The sequence below is a fragment of the Rhinatrema bivittatum genome, chromosome 6 (genome assembly GCF_901001135.1).
Source record: "Rhinatrema bivittatum chromosome 6, aRhiBiv1.1, whole genome shotgun sequence".
NCBI lineage: Eukaryota > Metazoa > Chordata > Amphibia > Gymnophiona > Rhinatrematidae > Rhinatrema > Rhinatrema bivittatum.
Genome location: NC_042620.1, coordinates 270560600 through 270574131, shown reverse-complemented (window position 1 = coordinate 270574131; position 13532 = coordinate 270560600). Strand labels below are relative to the sequence as shown.

Here is a 13532-nt window from a genome sequence, read left to right as displayed (position 1 = left end):
GTGGAGTGCTGATTCTATAAAGAGCATGCATGAAGACATCTTTTAGTTATTGAATAATATTTCACTTAACCTTGGCTCTAGGAAGTAAGATACATACGTGATATAATGGCAGTTATCATTCATCAAATTGTGGACTGTGCCGCTGTGATCGCGGTCCGTGGAGCTCCGCTAGAGAGATGAGGGGAAAAAATCTAACTATATTGCACCTCAAGTGATTTTGAAATAAAATCAGATTGAAAGTCCCTTTATTGATAGGAGCATGATAACATCTTTTTATGAAGAGAAAGAAATTTGTGACAAAACGCTCCATATCTATGAGCGTATGCAGTGGTTAAACTGAATCTCTTTGAGAGGAGTATTAGTCAAAGAATATTTCAGCGTTAAAACTTATTACCTCCCGGGATTTTAGAAATATTCGCAGTTACTTGAAAGCTGTCTTTTTAAGTCATTGTGACTCGGTATCATTATTTACCTATGATTTAAAGGTACTCACTGTTTGGTAAACGGCTGCTCCTGCGGCTCCTTTATTGGCGCGAGAACGCCGAGCGAAGCGCCATATTTAAAGGGAATTCCTTCGAGAGAATGTGGGCGGAGCTAGTGACGTCATATGACTTTTATGGGGAAATATATACTATATCCAAATCTAAAGAAGAATTTCACAAGCAAGCACGTAGTCTCGCGACACGTTTTGCTGCCCGAGGCTATCCTAAACAAGTCATCAACCATGCATATAAAAGAGCAATTTTTTCAGATAGAGATTCTCTTTTAAAATACAAAAACAAACCTGATGATATAGATCTGGTATGTGTTTTACAACATACCCAACTTACACCACAAATTAAAAAGATCTTGTTAAAATACTGGCATGTCTTAAGCCCCCACCCAGTGTTCAATCATGTTCCCATGTTTGTATATTCTAGAGGACAGAACATCAAACAACGTGTCATCAGAGCCTCTGTTCCAGTACCAATAGCCCCAGTATCAACGGGACAGACATCCTGTGGCAAATGTATTTTTTGCCTACAAGCACATCAAGGTATTACCTGGAGCCATCCGACTTCAGGGTACATAGTGAAAATTAATAGTGATGTAAACTGTAACACAGAGTTTGTCATCTATGCTCTACAGTGCCCATGCCCAAAAGTATATATAGGCAGGACCAAAAGAAAGATCAGGGTCCGCCTTACGGAACATAAAAGTAGAATTAACAATAAAGATCAGAAGGCACCTATTGTCCAGCACTGTTATTGACTATGCACATACTTTCAATGATCTCAGATGGGCTATTATCGAACATGTCCGTTCATCTTGGAGAGGAGGAGACCGTGTCAGTATTCTAAATAAGCAAGAAAACGCATGGATTTTCCGCCTTAACACTCTAGAACCAGTCGGGCTCAACGATAAGATAGAGTGGCACACACTGATTTAGATATAGTATATATTTCCCCATAAAAGTCATATGACATCACTAGCTCCGCCCACATTCTCTCGAAAGAATTCCCTTTAAATATGGCGCTTCAGTCTGCATTCTCGCGCCAATAAAGGAGCCGCAGGAGCAGCCGTTTACCAAACAGTGAGTACCTTTAAATCATAGGTAAATAATGATACCGAGTCACAATGACTTAAAAAGACAGCTTTCAAGTAACTGCGAATATTTCTAAAATCCCGGGAGGTAATAAGTTTTAACGCTGAAATATTCTTTGACTAATACTCCTCTCAAAGAGATTCAGTTTAACCACTGCATACGCTCATAGATATGGAGCGTTTTGTCACAAATTTTTTTCTCTTCAAAAAAAGATGTTATCATGCTCCTATCAATAAAGGGACTTTCAATCTGATTTTATTTCAAAATCACTTATTTATTTATTTAGAAACTTTTATATACCGGTATTAGTGGGGACATCATACCGGTTCACATATTAACAAAAGGCTTGGAAAATACATATCAACAGGGAAGGAGAACTGGGCGAGGGGTTAACCAAAGGCAGTATGGAAGAATAGATTAAAAAACAAGAAATATAGTTAGAGAACAAGAAATATAGTTAGAGAAATATAGTTAGAGAAATATAGTTAGAGAGAGAAATATAGTTAGAGAAATATAGTTGTGCAGTCACAGGTAAGTATTCGGACCATCACTCGGTGATTGTCCGAATACTTACCTGTGACTGCACAATTATATTAGTGGCAATTAGGGCTATTGGAGTAAAGCCCGCCATTTTTTTATGAGGTTTCTCTGTTCCCGCATATTAGACTACATGGTATCAGCTTTTGATATTTCTACTAAATATGATGCTGTTTTGAATTTAAATTGTTGTAACCCTGACATGGGTCCATGTTTCAATGTCCAAATCTGCATCAGGGGGATATTAGCACATTTTTCATTGCAGTTTATGCTCTCATTAAATTTGGGTTGAGCCAGCATTACTAGTTATCTTGGTGCCAAAAGAAGGCAGTATGCTGACTCGATCAAATGGGCAATTTGGGCGGGTAAAACGCTCTGAAAGGGACCTTGTTCTGGGTAATTTCCAAACAGTCCGCATCATCTAAAATCCATGGCTATTTTTTGCCCGCAGATTTTAGCCACATTTTCAAAGTGGATTTATGTTGCAGTCCTCTTTTTAAAAATTCATGGGCAAGTGCAAAACCAGTGCTGACATACACGCAAAAAATTACACCTACCTGGGGGAAATTGCCCCTTTGTGCATGTATATTTTTGTGCATGCTTTTAAATATCGAAAGAATGCACCTAAATCATTTCCCCGCCCCATTCCGCCTCGGAATGCCTTCTTCTAGTGTGCATAAAAGCAAACGCAAGCTTACCCCCCTTGAATCATTTTTAAGAGGTTGTTTTCACACACAAAACTGGGTTTTATGCTCATAAATGGCTTTGATCATTATCCTTATTAAGTACAGTAGGAGAACTAATGCAGTGTACACAAAGGGATCAATATTTAAAAGATTTACCCAGCTGAAGTTCGGGTTTTAACCAGGCAGATCTACCCATCTAAAAATCGGGCCCCCTTTAACCGGCTAGATTTCCGAAGTCAAGATCGCAAGCAGCCGGAATTTAGCTGAGTAACCAAGGGGCTGGGTCAGGGGCCTCACTAGGGCGGGCCTTCGTGCAGTATTCAGCCCAGTTGGCAAAATCGGGCAGGTAGATGGCACTGCCTAAATCTCCCTGCTTAGCATTTGTTACTTGGAGGGACATTAATGGACATGTGCTGGGTATGAGAGAGACTTGTTATAAAGCACCATTGAAATGCATTGGATTTGAATCATTTTTTTGAAGGAAATAGCAAACCCCCCCCCTCCCCCAGCCATATCATAAACAAAATGAGGGACTACCCCTCTACATGCAGGACAGCTGGTCATTTTATTAAATTCAGCCAAATTTCCCCTAAATCTGATATAAACCAAGGAGGTCAATTTTCAATCAGCTAGCGAGTGGAGCATTTGTCTGGATAACTTTAGCCAAGTATTGAGAAGCACTTATCCGGGTAATATTACTGCTGAATATATACTCAGCTGAAGTTACCCAGATAAAGTTAGCCCAGAAACTTTGCCATTCACCAAGCTTTTGAATATTGGGGGGGGGGGGGGGAGAGGGGGGAGGAAGTAGGGTCAGCAGTACCCCGATTCCACCCCTCCCCCTCCCCTCCAGGATAAAAAAAAAAATGTAGCGCAGGCTGAGCAGCTTCTGTCTGTCGTATCCCAAAATAATTTAAAAAATTGTAGCGTTGGTCCAAGTGGCACCGATTTACCCCCCCCCCCCGGGTACCCTACAAAATGTATTGCTGCCGTTCTTGAGTCAGTAATTCACGGCAGACGGTGGAACAGCAGGCCGATTTGTTCCGCTGTCTGTGCTTCCTTATTGTCCAGCTCTTTTTTTTTTTTTTTCTTCCCTCTCTTTTTTTCATTTACCGTCTTCTCGTGCAGGTGGCGAAGGCTGCATTCTAGCGGCCGCTGGCTCTGTGATGGGAGTGGGCTCTGACATTGGCGGAAGCATTCGCATGCCAGCCTTCTTCAATGGCATCTTCGGGCACAAACCCACCAGTGGTAACGTTTGTCACTTCTTCAGTAGCTCATCTGAGCCTCTGCAGCTTCCTTAGGTGATGGGGGGGCTGTAGCATTATCACTCTCACTATGAGAAACTCCTTTCACCCATTTTTGCTCCTTAGTAATGGTGGCAGGGGATGTGTTATGTAGGAACTGTGTCCAGTGCAATCTTAGGTTGCCAGAACGCTGAAACAAAATTGAGAGATGCCCTCAGAGTGTACATGAGGCTTATAATGTGAACAGTGCCATTAATGTGCTTTAAATCATATTGGGATGGGCAAGGAGGTGCTCACATTTTTGCAATTTAAATGCAAAGCAGCAGATTACATTTTTTGTTTCCTGCCTCATTGATTTGACTGGGTGTTGGGTTCAGCACTTGACATTTCACACATTAGAATATGGAGCCAACCAATTGACTAATATTTCCTTTGCGGTTAGAATGCATTATATGATTCTTGTTATTGATGAAGGACATGTTTTGTTTTCTTTCAGGAGTGGTCCCTAATGAGGGCCAATTCCCCAATGCCACTGGAGCCCAGGAGGCGTTGCTGTGCACGGGCCCCATGTGTCGATATGCTGAGGACCTTGAGCCTATGCTGAGGGTCATGGCAGGCAGTGGCATTAGCAAGTATGTCCTTTTTCAGTTGTGTTTTACTGCACATCTTAAATGCATGCCACAGTCTTTCCCATAAGCTCACACATGCCAAGTCCTGTAGAGTAGCCTGAAGTTCAGATAAGCTGCTTCTATACTGTAAGATGACGGGCATTTCTGGTACAGAGCTAACGTCTAATGTAGCACTGAAAATGTGAAATCCTACATTTTATGCCAGAGATGCAAATTTCTTTTTCTGTCGATAAGCAGGCTGAACTAGCCATGCTGTTTGGATGACATCTTCAGGCAGAGCTGTCTCTCAAAGCTTAAGCTTTCGAGCCCTAATGGGCAGGCATAGTGATTTCCATGTGAAGGAGCATATTCTGGAAGTCTCCTCCATTTTTTTTGTACAAAACTTGCTTATGCGAACCCCCAGCAAAGCACTTTTCAGTGCTCATGGCCCAGAAAATCCATTGGGCTTCAAGTATTGTGGTTGTGGTCACATTATGTCTATTACAGACCACCACAACTATTGTTACCTTTGTCTTAACCTGGATCACGACTAGGCCAACTGCCAGGAATGTGGAAGAATGTCCCCTAGAGCACAGAGGCAGCATGCTGACAAAATAGCACCACCCTGAGCAGACACGCCGTTTCTAATGCCTCAGCCTCCACATCATCTTCGGTGGGAGAGGTAGGAGAATTTACTTGGTTGAAGAGATCCTTTCTGGGACATCAACATCATCCCCAGGCCCAGGAGCGCCAGCCATCCTCTGCAGGAGCACTACCAGGGCAGTCCCATACCATTGGCCACCCTGTACAGGCTGAATATCAGATTATGGGGGGTAGAGATGCATCACCCTGCCACAAGCGCCAACCATCAAAGACAACGCACCATGTGGCAAAGTCCAAAACTACATCGAAGACTGTGTCCCATACACTGAAAACCCCACATGTGCCGAAAGTGCCATGCAATACGCCAAAGATGGTGTGTCATGCACCCCAAATGATACAGCATGAGCAAAAAAGGGCACACCATGCGCCTCAGATGATGCACTTGCACCGACAAAGAAACGCTCTGCATCTGCCACTACGCACACATCAACCTCATTTAAGAGGAGTATGATAAGTTATCTGAGATCAACTAAATGTGAAATACAGAAGGTGAAAAAATTCTTCTATGTTGGATAGTTGGTACTAACAACTCACTGTGAAAAGCACCAACATGCATCCGTATCATAAACATTCAATGACGCTCATATGATCATATCAATTCTTACTTAATTTAGGACTCATGACCATCATAATAGGCTTCATCGTGATAGCTGTCGCTTTAGGACTCTGCCTTATATTTAATCATAGGTCACAATCATTAAGGTTGTATAGAAAAAAATTTTTGAGACTTTTTAAAATACTGCAATTAAAATGTTCATTTATGAACTACTTAACTTGCTTGAAATGCACTGATTCTTCCATTGAACAATTGCCGATGGTCGGTTAGCTCCGAACTTATTCTTCTATATCCATTCCATGCTGGTTATTCTTGTGTCAATTCACCGCTTACACTCTGGTCTCCCGACACAGGACCTTGTTTCAGACGTACTTGTCCTTTTTCAAGGGTAATGTTCTGCATCAAAAACCTTACATGTTAAAACTCCTTGTTCATAGTAAATACCAAGATTTGTATAAATCAATCATAAGTCCACTACAACCAAACAGCGCATCCAGGGTTACTCACTCCTATTGACAAACATGGCGGTATAGCGTTCTTTTGATTCGGGAAAACCCCCGGAACTGACTTTAAATGCCGCTCAAACTTCAATGCCTCTTATCAATAGTGGTCTCTGCCTTCCACTTGAATTAGACCATTTCACTTCCCATTTTTTTCCCAAAACCATATCAAAGAGAGTGTCACAGTTACATTCTCTAGATTGCAAAAGGGCCTTAGCCTATTACAAATGAAGAACACAAAATCATAAGCAATCTTAACTTTTTGTGTCCTAAGACCCTAATAGATTAGGAACGGCTGTCATGTCATGAAAAGAATTCTATTTAATTGGATTACATCCTACATACAGTATTGTTTTTTGTTTTGTTTTTATTTATATTTTATTGAATTTAAACAATTTATATTCAAGAAAAACAATTCTTGTTTGAAAACAAAGACACAAAAATAGGAATTAATACAAAACAAATTAAAGTATTACATCATACAATGTTTGTATCCATATCAGAGTCCACAATCAGAGATCCTAGTTTTAAACCTTAAGGAATTATTACATAAGCAATCTTAATAAGAAAATAAGAAGCTTTAACACAGTTCATTATAGCAATCATTAACGAACATTTATATCTTATTTTGCACTAGTCTATAGGGGAAGAACTACCTGGTATTGGATTTTTTCCTACAAGGAAAGCTGTAAGCTGGTTTGGTTGAAAGAAAACATATGAAAAACCTTGGTATTTAACTAAACATTTACAGGGAAATTTTAATAAGAACATCGCACCAGTTTCCAAAACTCTAGATCTTAATATCAAGAATTGTTTTCTTCTTTTTTGAGTGGCTTTGGAGAGATCAGGAAAAATATTCACATTATAACCCAGAAAAGATTCAGATCTATTTCGAAAAAACATTTTTAATGTCCATTCTTTATCTGCTTCAAGCAGGAAAGAGACCACTAAAGTAGCAGGTATAGTCTGATCTTTCTGAGAAGTTTCCAGAATTTCTGTTAAATTTAATTGTAACGAATCAACAGGAGGTATACATTTACTTTCTTTTTCCTCAACTTCCTTCCTAGCTTTACTAACTGGTATGTAATATATCCTTGATGTTACGGGCAAGGCTTGCTCTGGAACCTTTAAAATCTCTAACATATTTTTTTTCCACATCTCTTTAGGGGATATAAATTGACTTTTTGGGAAATTAAACCGTATATTTTTCCCTTTCAAGATGTTTTCCATATTCTCTATCCTGGTAGTCAAAATATGATTTTCCTTCATTATTGTACTCTGCAAAGCTTTATTGTTCTCTAATTAAGTTTTTATTTTGGTAATATTCTCTTTATCCAGTTTTATATCCTTTTCCACATCCGTAAGTCGTGTATCCATTTTCTCCACATATGTATACACCGGCGACATCTGATTGTAGATATTAACATTTAGAGTCTGGATAGCTTCCCAGATAGAGTCTAAAGAGATAGTTGTTTAATCAAATCAACTTTTATTAACTGTGGAAAAACATATTTCTCCCCAGGGTTTCCCCCTAAGCCAGTGCTTCTGATCTCTTCCCCGGTATTCGATGGTAATATCGAGAAGCTAGGTAAATCCTGTGATATTTTACTTCCCTGTTCTAGTGAATTCTGATCTTCGCCGAATACAACCGGAGCAGGGGTTAGGATTTGAGGCCTCTTCTCTGCTGGATTACTTGGGGGCGTTCGTTCTATCGGGGATAGAGTGGTACAAAGTTCAAGAGAGGGGCCAGGTAAATCTTTCTCCCTACCCTCATTCAGCGAACATTCACCCGATAACAATGTTCCTCGATGTACATGAGCGTCCATCGGGCCTAGCGTAGTAGTAATTGATCCCGGCTGGGCCTCTTTCTCTTTAGCCCTCCGTTTTCTCACAGAATGAGGCATTATAAATCAATAATAAAGCTATGCCTTCAGGCTTTACTCACGTATCACCGGAGCTTCAAAAATCTTGGATCTCTTTAGGTGGAGAGTCACGGGAGGTAGAACTTTATTCCCAAATAAAAACGTCCAGGAAAAGTTTTTCAAAGCCGCGCGCCCCTTTGGCGCACGCGGCTTAGGCAGCGCGCCAGCGTCGGCTGCACGCCGCAGGGGGGGCTGGTTTTGAGGCTTCTCGGCCGGCCCCTCCGGATGACGTACGAGGAAGTAATTAACCAGCTGCCCCGTGCTCACCGTCGAGGGCTGGATTCCAGCTTTTTCCCCCGGAGTAGCAATGATAAAACCTCCGGCAGCTTTTCAGGTAACTCTCCCTTCACCTCAGGGAGAGAATGCCAGGGGGGCTGGTTTTGAGGCTTCTCGGCTGGCCCCTCCGGATGACGTACAAGGAAGTAATTAACCAGCTGCCTCGTGCTCACCGTCGAGGGCTGGATTCCAGCTTTTTCCCCTGGAGTAGCGATGATAAAACCTCCAGCAGCTTTTCAGGTAACTCTCCCTTCTCCACCTCCCATACAGTATTGTTATATGACACAATCCATTTCTCTGACAAATTCCGGAGAAGCGCATCAGGTACGTGCAGCAGCGATTTCCCTGGCTCATTTGGAAAATGTACCAATTGAGAATATCTGCAAGTGAGCCACCTGGTCATCTGTCCATATCTTCACTTCACACTATTGCCTAGATGAAATGGCGAAATCAGATAGTGAAGTTGGACAAAGCAGTATTATACCATCTGTCGTCTAAATAAATGCTGTCCACAGAGGAGTCCGGGTTGCAAAAAAAAAAATAAATTTCGCATTCCTCAGCTTGGGACTCCCCATACAGTATGGCTAATTCAACCTGCTTATTGACAAAAAAAAGCAAGTTTGCTTACCATAAACGGTGTTTTCCGTAGATAACAGGATGAATTAGACATGCTTCCCACCCTTTCTCCCTGGACAGCATTTCTAACTAATCTGATCATCTTATTGCTTGGATAAGAACTGAGGAAACTTCCAGAATGCTTCTTTGTGTATGCCCAGTAGGGCCCGAAAGCTTAAGCTTTGACAGACAGCTCCACCTGGTGCCACCTGTTGACATCACCTATACAGCATGGCTACTTCATCCTGCTATTATGGAAAATACCATTTACGGTAAGAAAACTTGCTTGTACCTTTCATCCCACTTCTTCCCTTGCAGCACTATGCTGAGAGACTAATGATGCTAAAAGAGAGTTCAGCCCTCTTACATGTTCTCGGAACGATATCAACCCTTACATAATTGGTGTGCTTTGATCAAAGGGGGTGAGGTTGCGAGTGGGAGAGGGAGAAAAAGGACAAAGGTGGAACACAGAGGTGCATGAACTTCTTCAAAAGAGAGGTCCATTGAATAATTTGACGAACCTGGAGAAATTTGGAAGGCTTTTGAGATTGGTCCATTAGACCTTCATGTAAAAAAAAAAAAAATCTGAAATCTGGATTTTCATAGCCTTCGAAGCAGCTTTTGTTAGGTTAAGAATTTGCTTCAAATTTTTGAACCCGCTTTGCTTAAATTTGAATTCCTTTTGAATTTTCCCATTTGCCATCTAAACAAAAAGTCTCATGCCTGGAGGGAAAATCTGAAAATTCAAACCAGGCTGAAGTTCATCTGGTTTAAACTAGAATCTGAATGACTTGCACATCTTTGGTGCAAATCCTTATTGGGTGAATGGATTACAGTATTGCAAATTGTGCACACCTTTGTAAACTCGGACCTTGTAGTTAATTTTCAAATGGAAACTATCTGGGTAGTTTCCTGTTTGAAAAAGACATAAAAGCGTGTGTGTGTGTGTGTGTGTGTGTGTGTGTGTGTGTGTGTGTGTGTGTGTGTGCGCGCAAAGTGCCTGTGTACGTCTGTGCCCGTTATTTCTATGGCTGGCCGATTGGAGGCGGAGAGTAAATCAGTGTACAATGAGGATAATTGTCAAACAACTCTGCGCAGTCCCATATACACACATATATAACTGCATGGCAGCCTATTACAGTATTTCCTAATCTTTGTGCATCTGGTCTGCGCAGATTATAAAATATGCGGATGTCTGCATATGTGCGAATATCTACCTATTTTATAAACGTACGCATGAAAAAAAATAGAGCCCTGATTTGTTTGCGGAATTCAGTGTATTTTAAAACGTGTGCACACAATGTGGCTGTCTTTACAGTTGTTATACATGGTATTTGCCACTATTACAATAAAAAATTATTTTGAAATCACCAGTTTGCCAGTACCTCCCCCAGTTCATCCAAATCATTAGGATCCTCCTAGTTCTTTACCCTGAACTCTCCCCAGTTCACCTAAACTTCCCACTCAACAATAGCAGACAACAGACGAGCCTGATATCAATTGTGCTAGATTAGCTGAGTGTAAAATCACACACAATCGCCTAATGTACTTGCATAAATCCCTTAGAAAATTGCAGTGTTCCCCTTGACTCTACCCTGAAATGCTCCTAGACTGCCCCATTTTTTAATAAAATAGCATGTATGTGACTAACTTTGGCTGAAAATACACGCATTCAGAGAAAGCTGTTCTGGGGGGGGGGAGACCATTTTCAACCAGGAGTTGAGTAAATCCCTTTGAAAGTTGTCTTCTAAATTCTTTCTCCAAAACATTTTTTTTCTTAATTTTTTTTGTTCAGATTCCTTATTGAAACTGCAAAACATGTAGAGCAAAATACTGTTCTCTAATACTTGAACAAATATATGTAAAAAAAAAAAAAAAGTCAGTTTAACAATTCTTCAACCAGTCAGGCCAGTCCATTACCATTGGGTTATGCATACCTACTAGCAGATAGAGACAGAGATCAAAAGCTTTCTGATGTCACTCCTCATGTACATCAGCCTGCCATTATTCTCTGTCTCCAGCAGATGGTGTACCTGCATGCTGTGCTGTGGACTAGCCTGACTGGATAGGCTGTTCTTATGAGTTCCTGAGGTGACAGATAATTCTCCCTCATTTAAGCAGGCCCTGGCCTGGGCTGATCTGAGGGGGCTGCAAAGGTGACTGTTTTCTGTTTTTTCCCTTTGTTGAGTGTGTGGTCCAAGGGGACTTCCAGGAAGATAGGGCGGATATCTTTCTCCTAGGACAAGCAAGATGGTAGTCCTCACATGTGGTTGACGTCATCCGATGGAGCCCGGCACGGAAAACCTTTGTCAAAGTTTCTAGAAACTTTGGTCAGCAGACTGAGAATACCCAGCCTGCTACCATCCAAGCATTAACGTGAGGTCCCCCTTCAGTCTTTTCTTTTCCATGGTGCAGTTGCCTCACGGTCCATAGAGCTCCAACTTTTCGTGATTTATTTTCTGGTTTTTCCAGTTCCTCGTCGAGTCCCCCTTCACGGTCGGTGCCTCCTCAGTACGGTAAGACTTTTGGTCAATTTGTTTCCAACTTGTGGTTGATTCCAGACCTTACGTCCTACGGTATCGGTTGGTCATCGACCGCACGCTGGGTATTTTTCATGGCATCGTCCAGTTTTCGTCGGTGCCCCCAGTGCCATGGACTATGTCTATCACGGATCCGCATGAGGTTTACATCCTCTGCTTGGGGCCTCGCATGACGTCCGTGGGTGCATGATCCAAAGGGCGTCGGGTCGCCTCGACAAAATGCCTGCATCAGTCTCTTTAACACCCAAGGATCATGGGGAGCTGTCTGAACCTCTCCCCCCCGGCTAGTACCTCCAAGGACTGGGGAGAGGGAGATTGACACTTGATGGCCTCTCCACTCTCCCACCCCATTTCATCGACTTCCTTGGCGCTGGGAAAGACCAGGCTAAGCACCAGAATCGATTCCGTAAACACCAGCATCAGTCACTGTCCAGACACGGTTCTGGTTCTGGAGCGACATCTGTGACCACTGAGTTGCCATCGAAGCGGCACCAGCCATTAGAGGCCCCATCCTCCATTGCCCCCAGTAGCCCGAGGCGTTCCCACCAACACTGGTGCAGAGCACCATGCCTCCTTGGGGATCCGAGGATGAGCCGCCGACGCCTCGTCCACCTCCACCTCCATCAATCCTGACCACCCAGGACTTCCAGGAGGAATTGGACCGCAGGGTGCAATCGGCGGTGCTCAAGGCACTGCAGAGCGTTGAACTGGTGCCATTGGCCCCCATACTGATACCCGAGCCTCCGCCCTCGATGTTAGCACCTCTGCTGGAGTGTCTGGATGTCCTTGGCGCCCTCCTGATGCAGCTGGTGCCTGAGGGGCCCTTGATGCCCCACCGGCTACCGATGCCCACTGATGCCCTCCACGATCCCAGTTCTTGGACGGCCGGTACCATGTTCCCTCGCCCACAGTTCCCTGAGCTGTTGCCGGATCCCTCCGGCTTACCACAGCCGATGATCCCCTCGATGCTGGGGGATCCATTTGTGCACTTACGGCCTCTGAAGCCCTCAGAGCCCAGGGCTGATGCCCTTCATGGCCCTCGCCCTCGGTGTCCAGGCCCAAGTGAGGAGGAAGGTCCTTATGATCCCTGGGGTGATGACTCCACTAACCTGTCCTCAGACTACTCTGACGATGCCCTCTTGGAGCCCTCCCCTCCAGACGAACGGCGTCGCTCACTTTGCAGGGTTTGTCAGGGCTAAGCCATACCCTTTCAACTCCTTACAGAGAAGGACGCGAATCATAGGTAGTCTTGCTTCTTCTGCTCCCCCAGGTGGTGCAAGATTTGTTTAACTTGGAGTGGAGAGTTCCAAAGGTGAATTTTAAGGCAGACGCTCTCTTGCCAGAATGCATCCGTTGGACCTTACGCTGAAGGTACAGTTCACTTTCCCAGGATGGATACCTGGGTGTGCTCAGTGACTAAGAGAACCGCCATGCCAGTTGAGGGTGGAGTTGATCTTAAGGATGCTCAAGATTGAAGATAAAGGCTATGCTGAAGCAGGCCCTTAAAACAGTCAGCAGGTCTCTTTAGATTTCAGCTTGCTGTTGCATAGTTGCATAATCTGGGCTTTGCCTGGCACAGGAAATGCAGGATGAATTGGAGGTAGATTCTCCTTCTAGGAGCTGGGAGCAGTGTTTCTTGCAGATGCCGGGTATGTTTTGGCTAGTTCGACAGGTAGAGGAATGGCCTCCATAATAGCAGCTAGGCGGCTCCTCTGGATGGTCAGCAACTGTCATTTCAAAGTCCAACTTGGATAGGTTACCCTTTACATGCTATTTGCTCTTTGGGTATGAGTTGTAAAA

At 43.2% G+C, this 13532-nt stretch overlaps 1 protein-coding gene across 3 annotated transcripts in view; it reads left to right on the top strand.

Moving 5' to 3' along the window:
• Nucleotides 1–13532, top strand: part of FAAH2 (fatty acid amide hydrolase 2) — a 106267-nt gene that overhangs the window by 34377 nt on the left and 58358 nt on the right. For all 3 annotated transcript variants that reach the window (XR_003857522.1, XM_029607187.1, XM_029607188.1), the window contains exons 5-6: nt 3937–4056; nt 4549–4684. Coding sequence is in view for 2 of the 3 variants with exons in the window: in XM_029607187.1 (XP_029463047.1) it covers nt 3937–4056; nt 4549–4684 (256 nt within the window). In the remaining variant the exon portion in view is untranslated. The remainder of the gene's footprint in view (nt 1–3936; nt 4057–4548; nt 4685–13532) is intronic.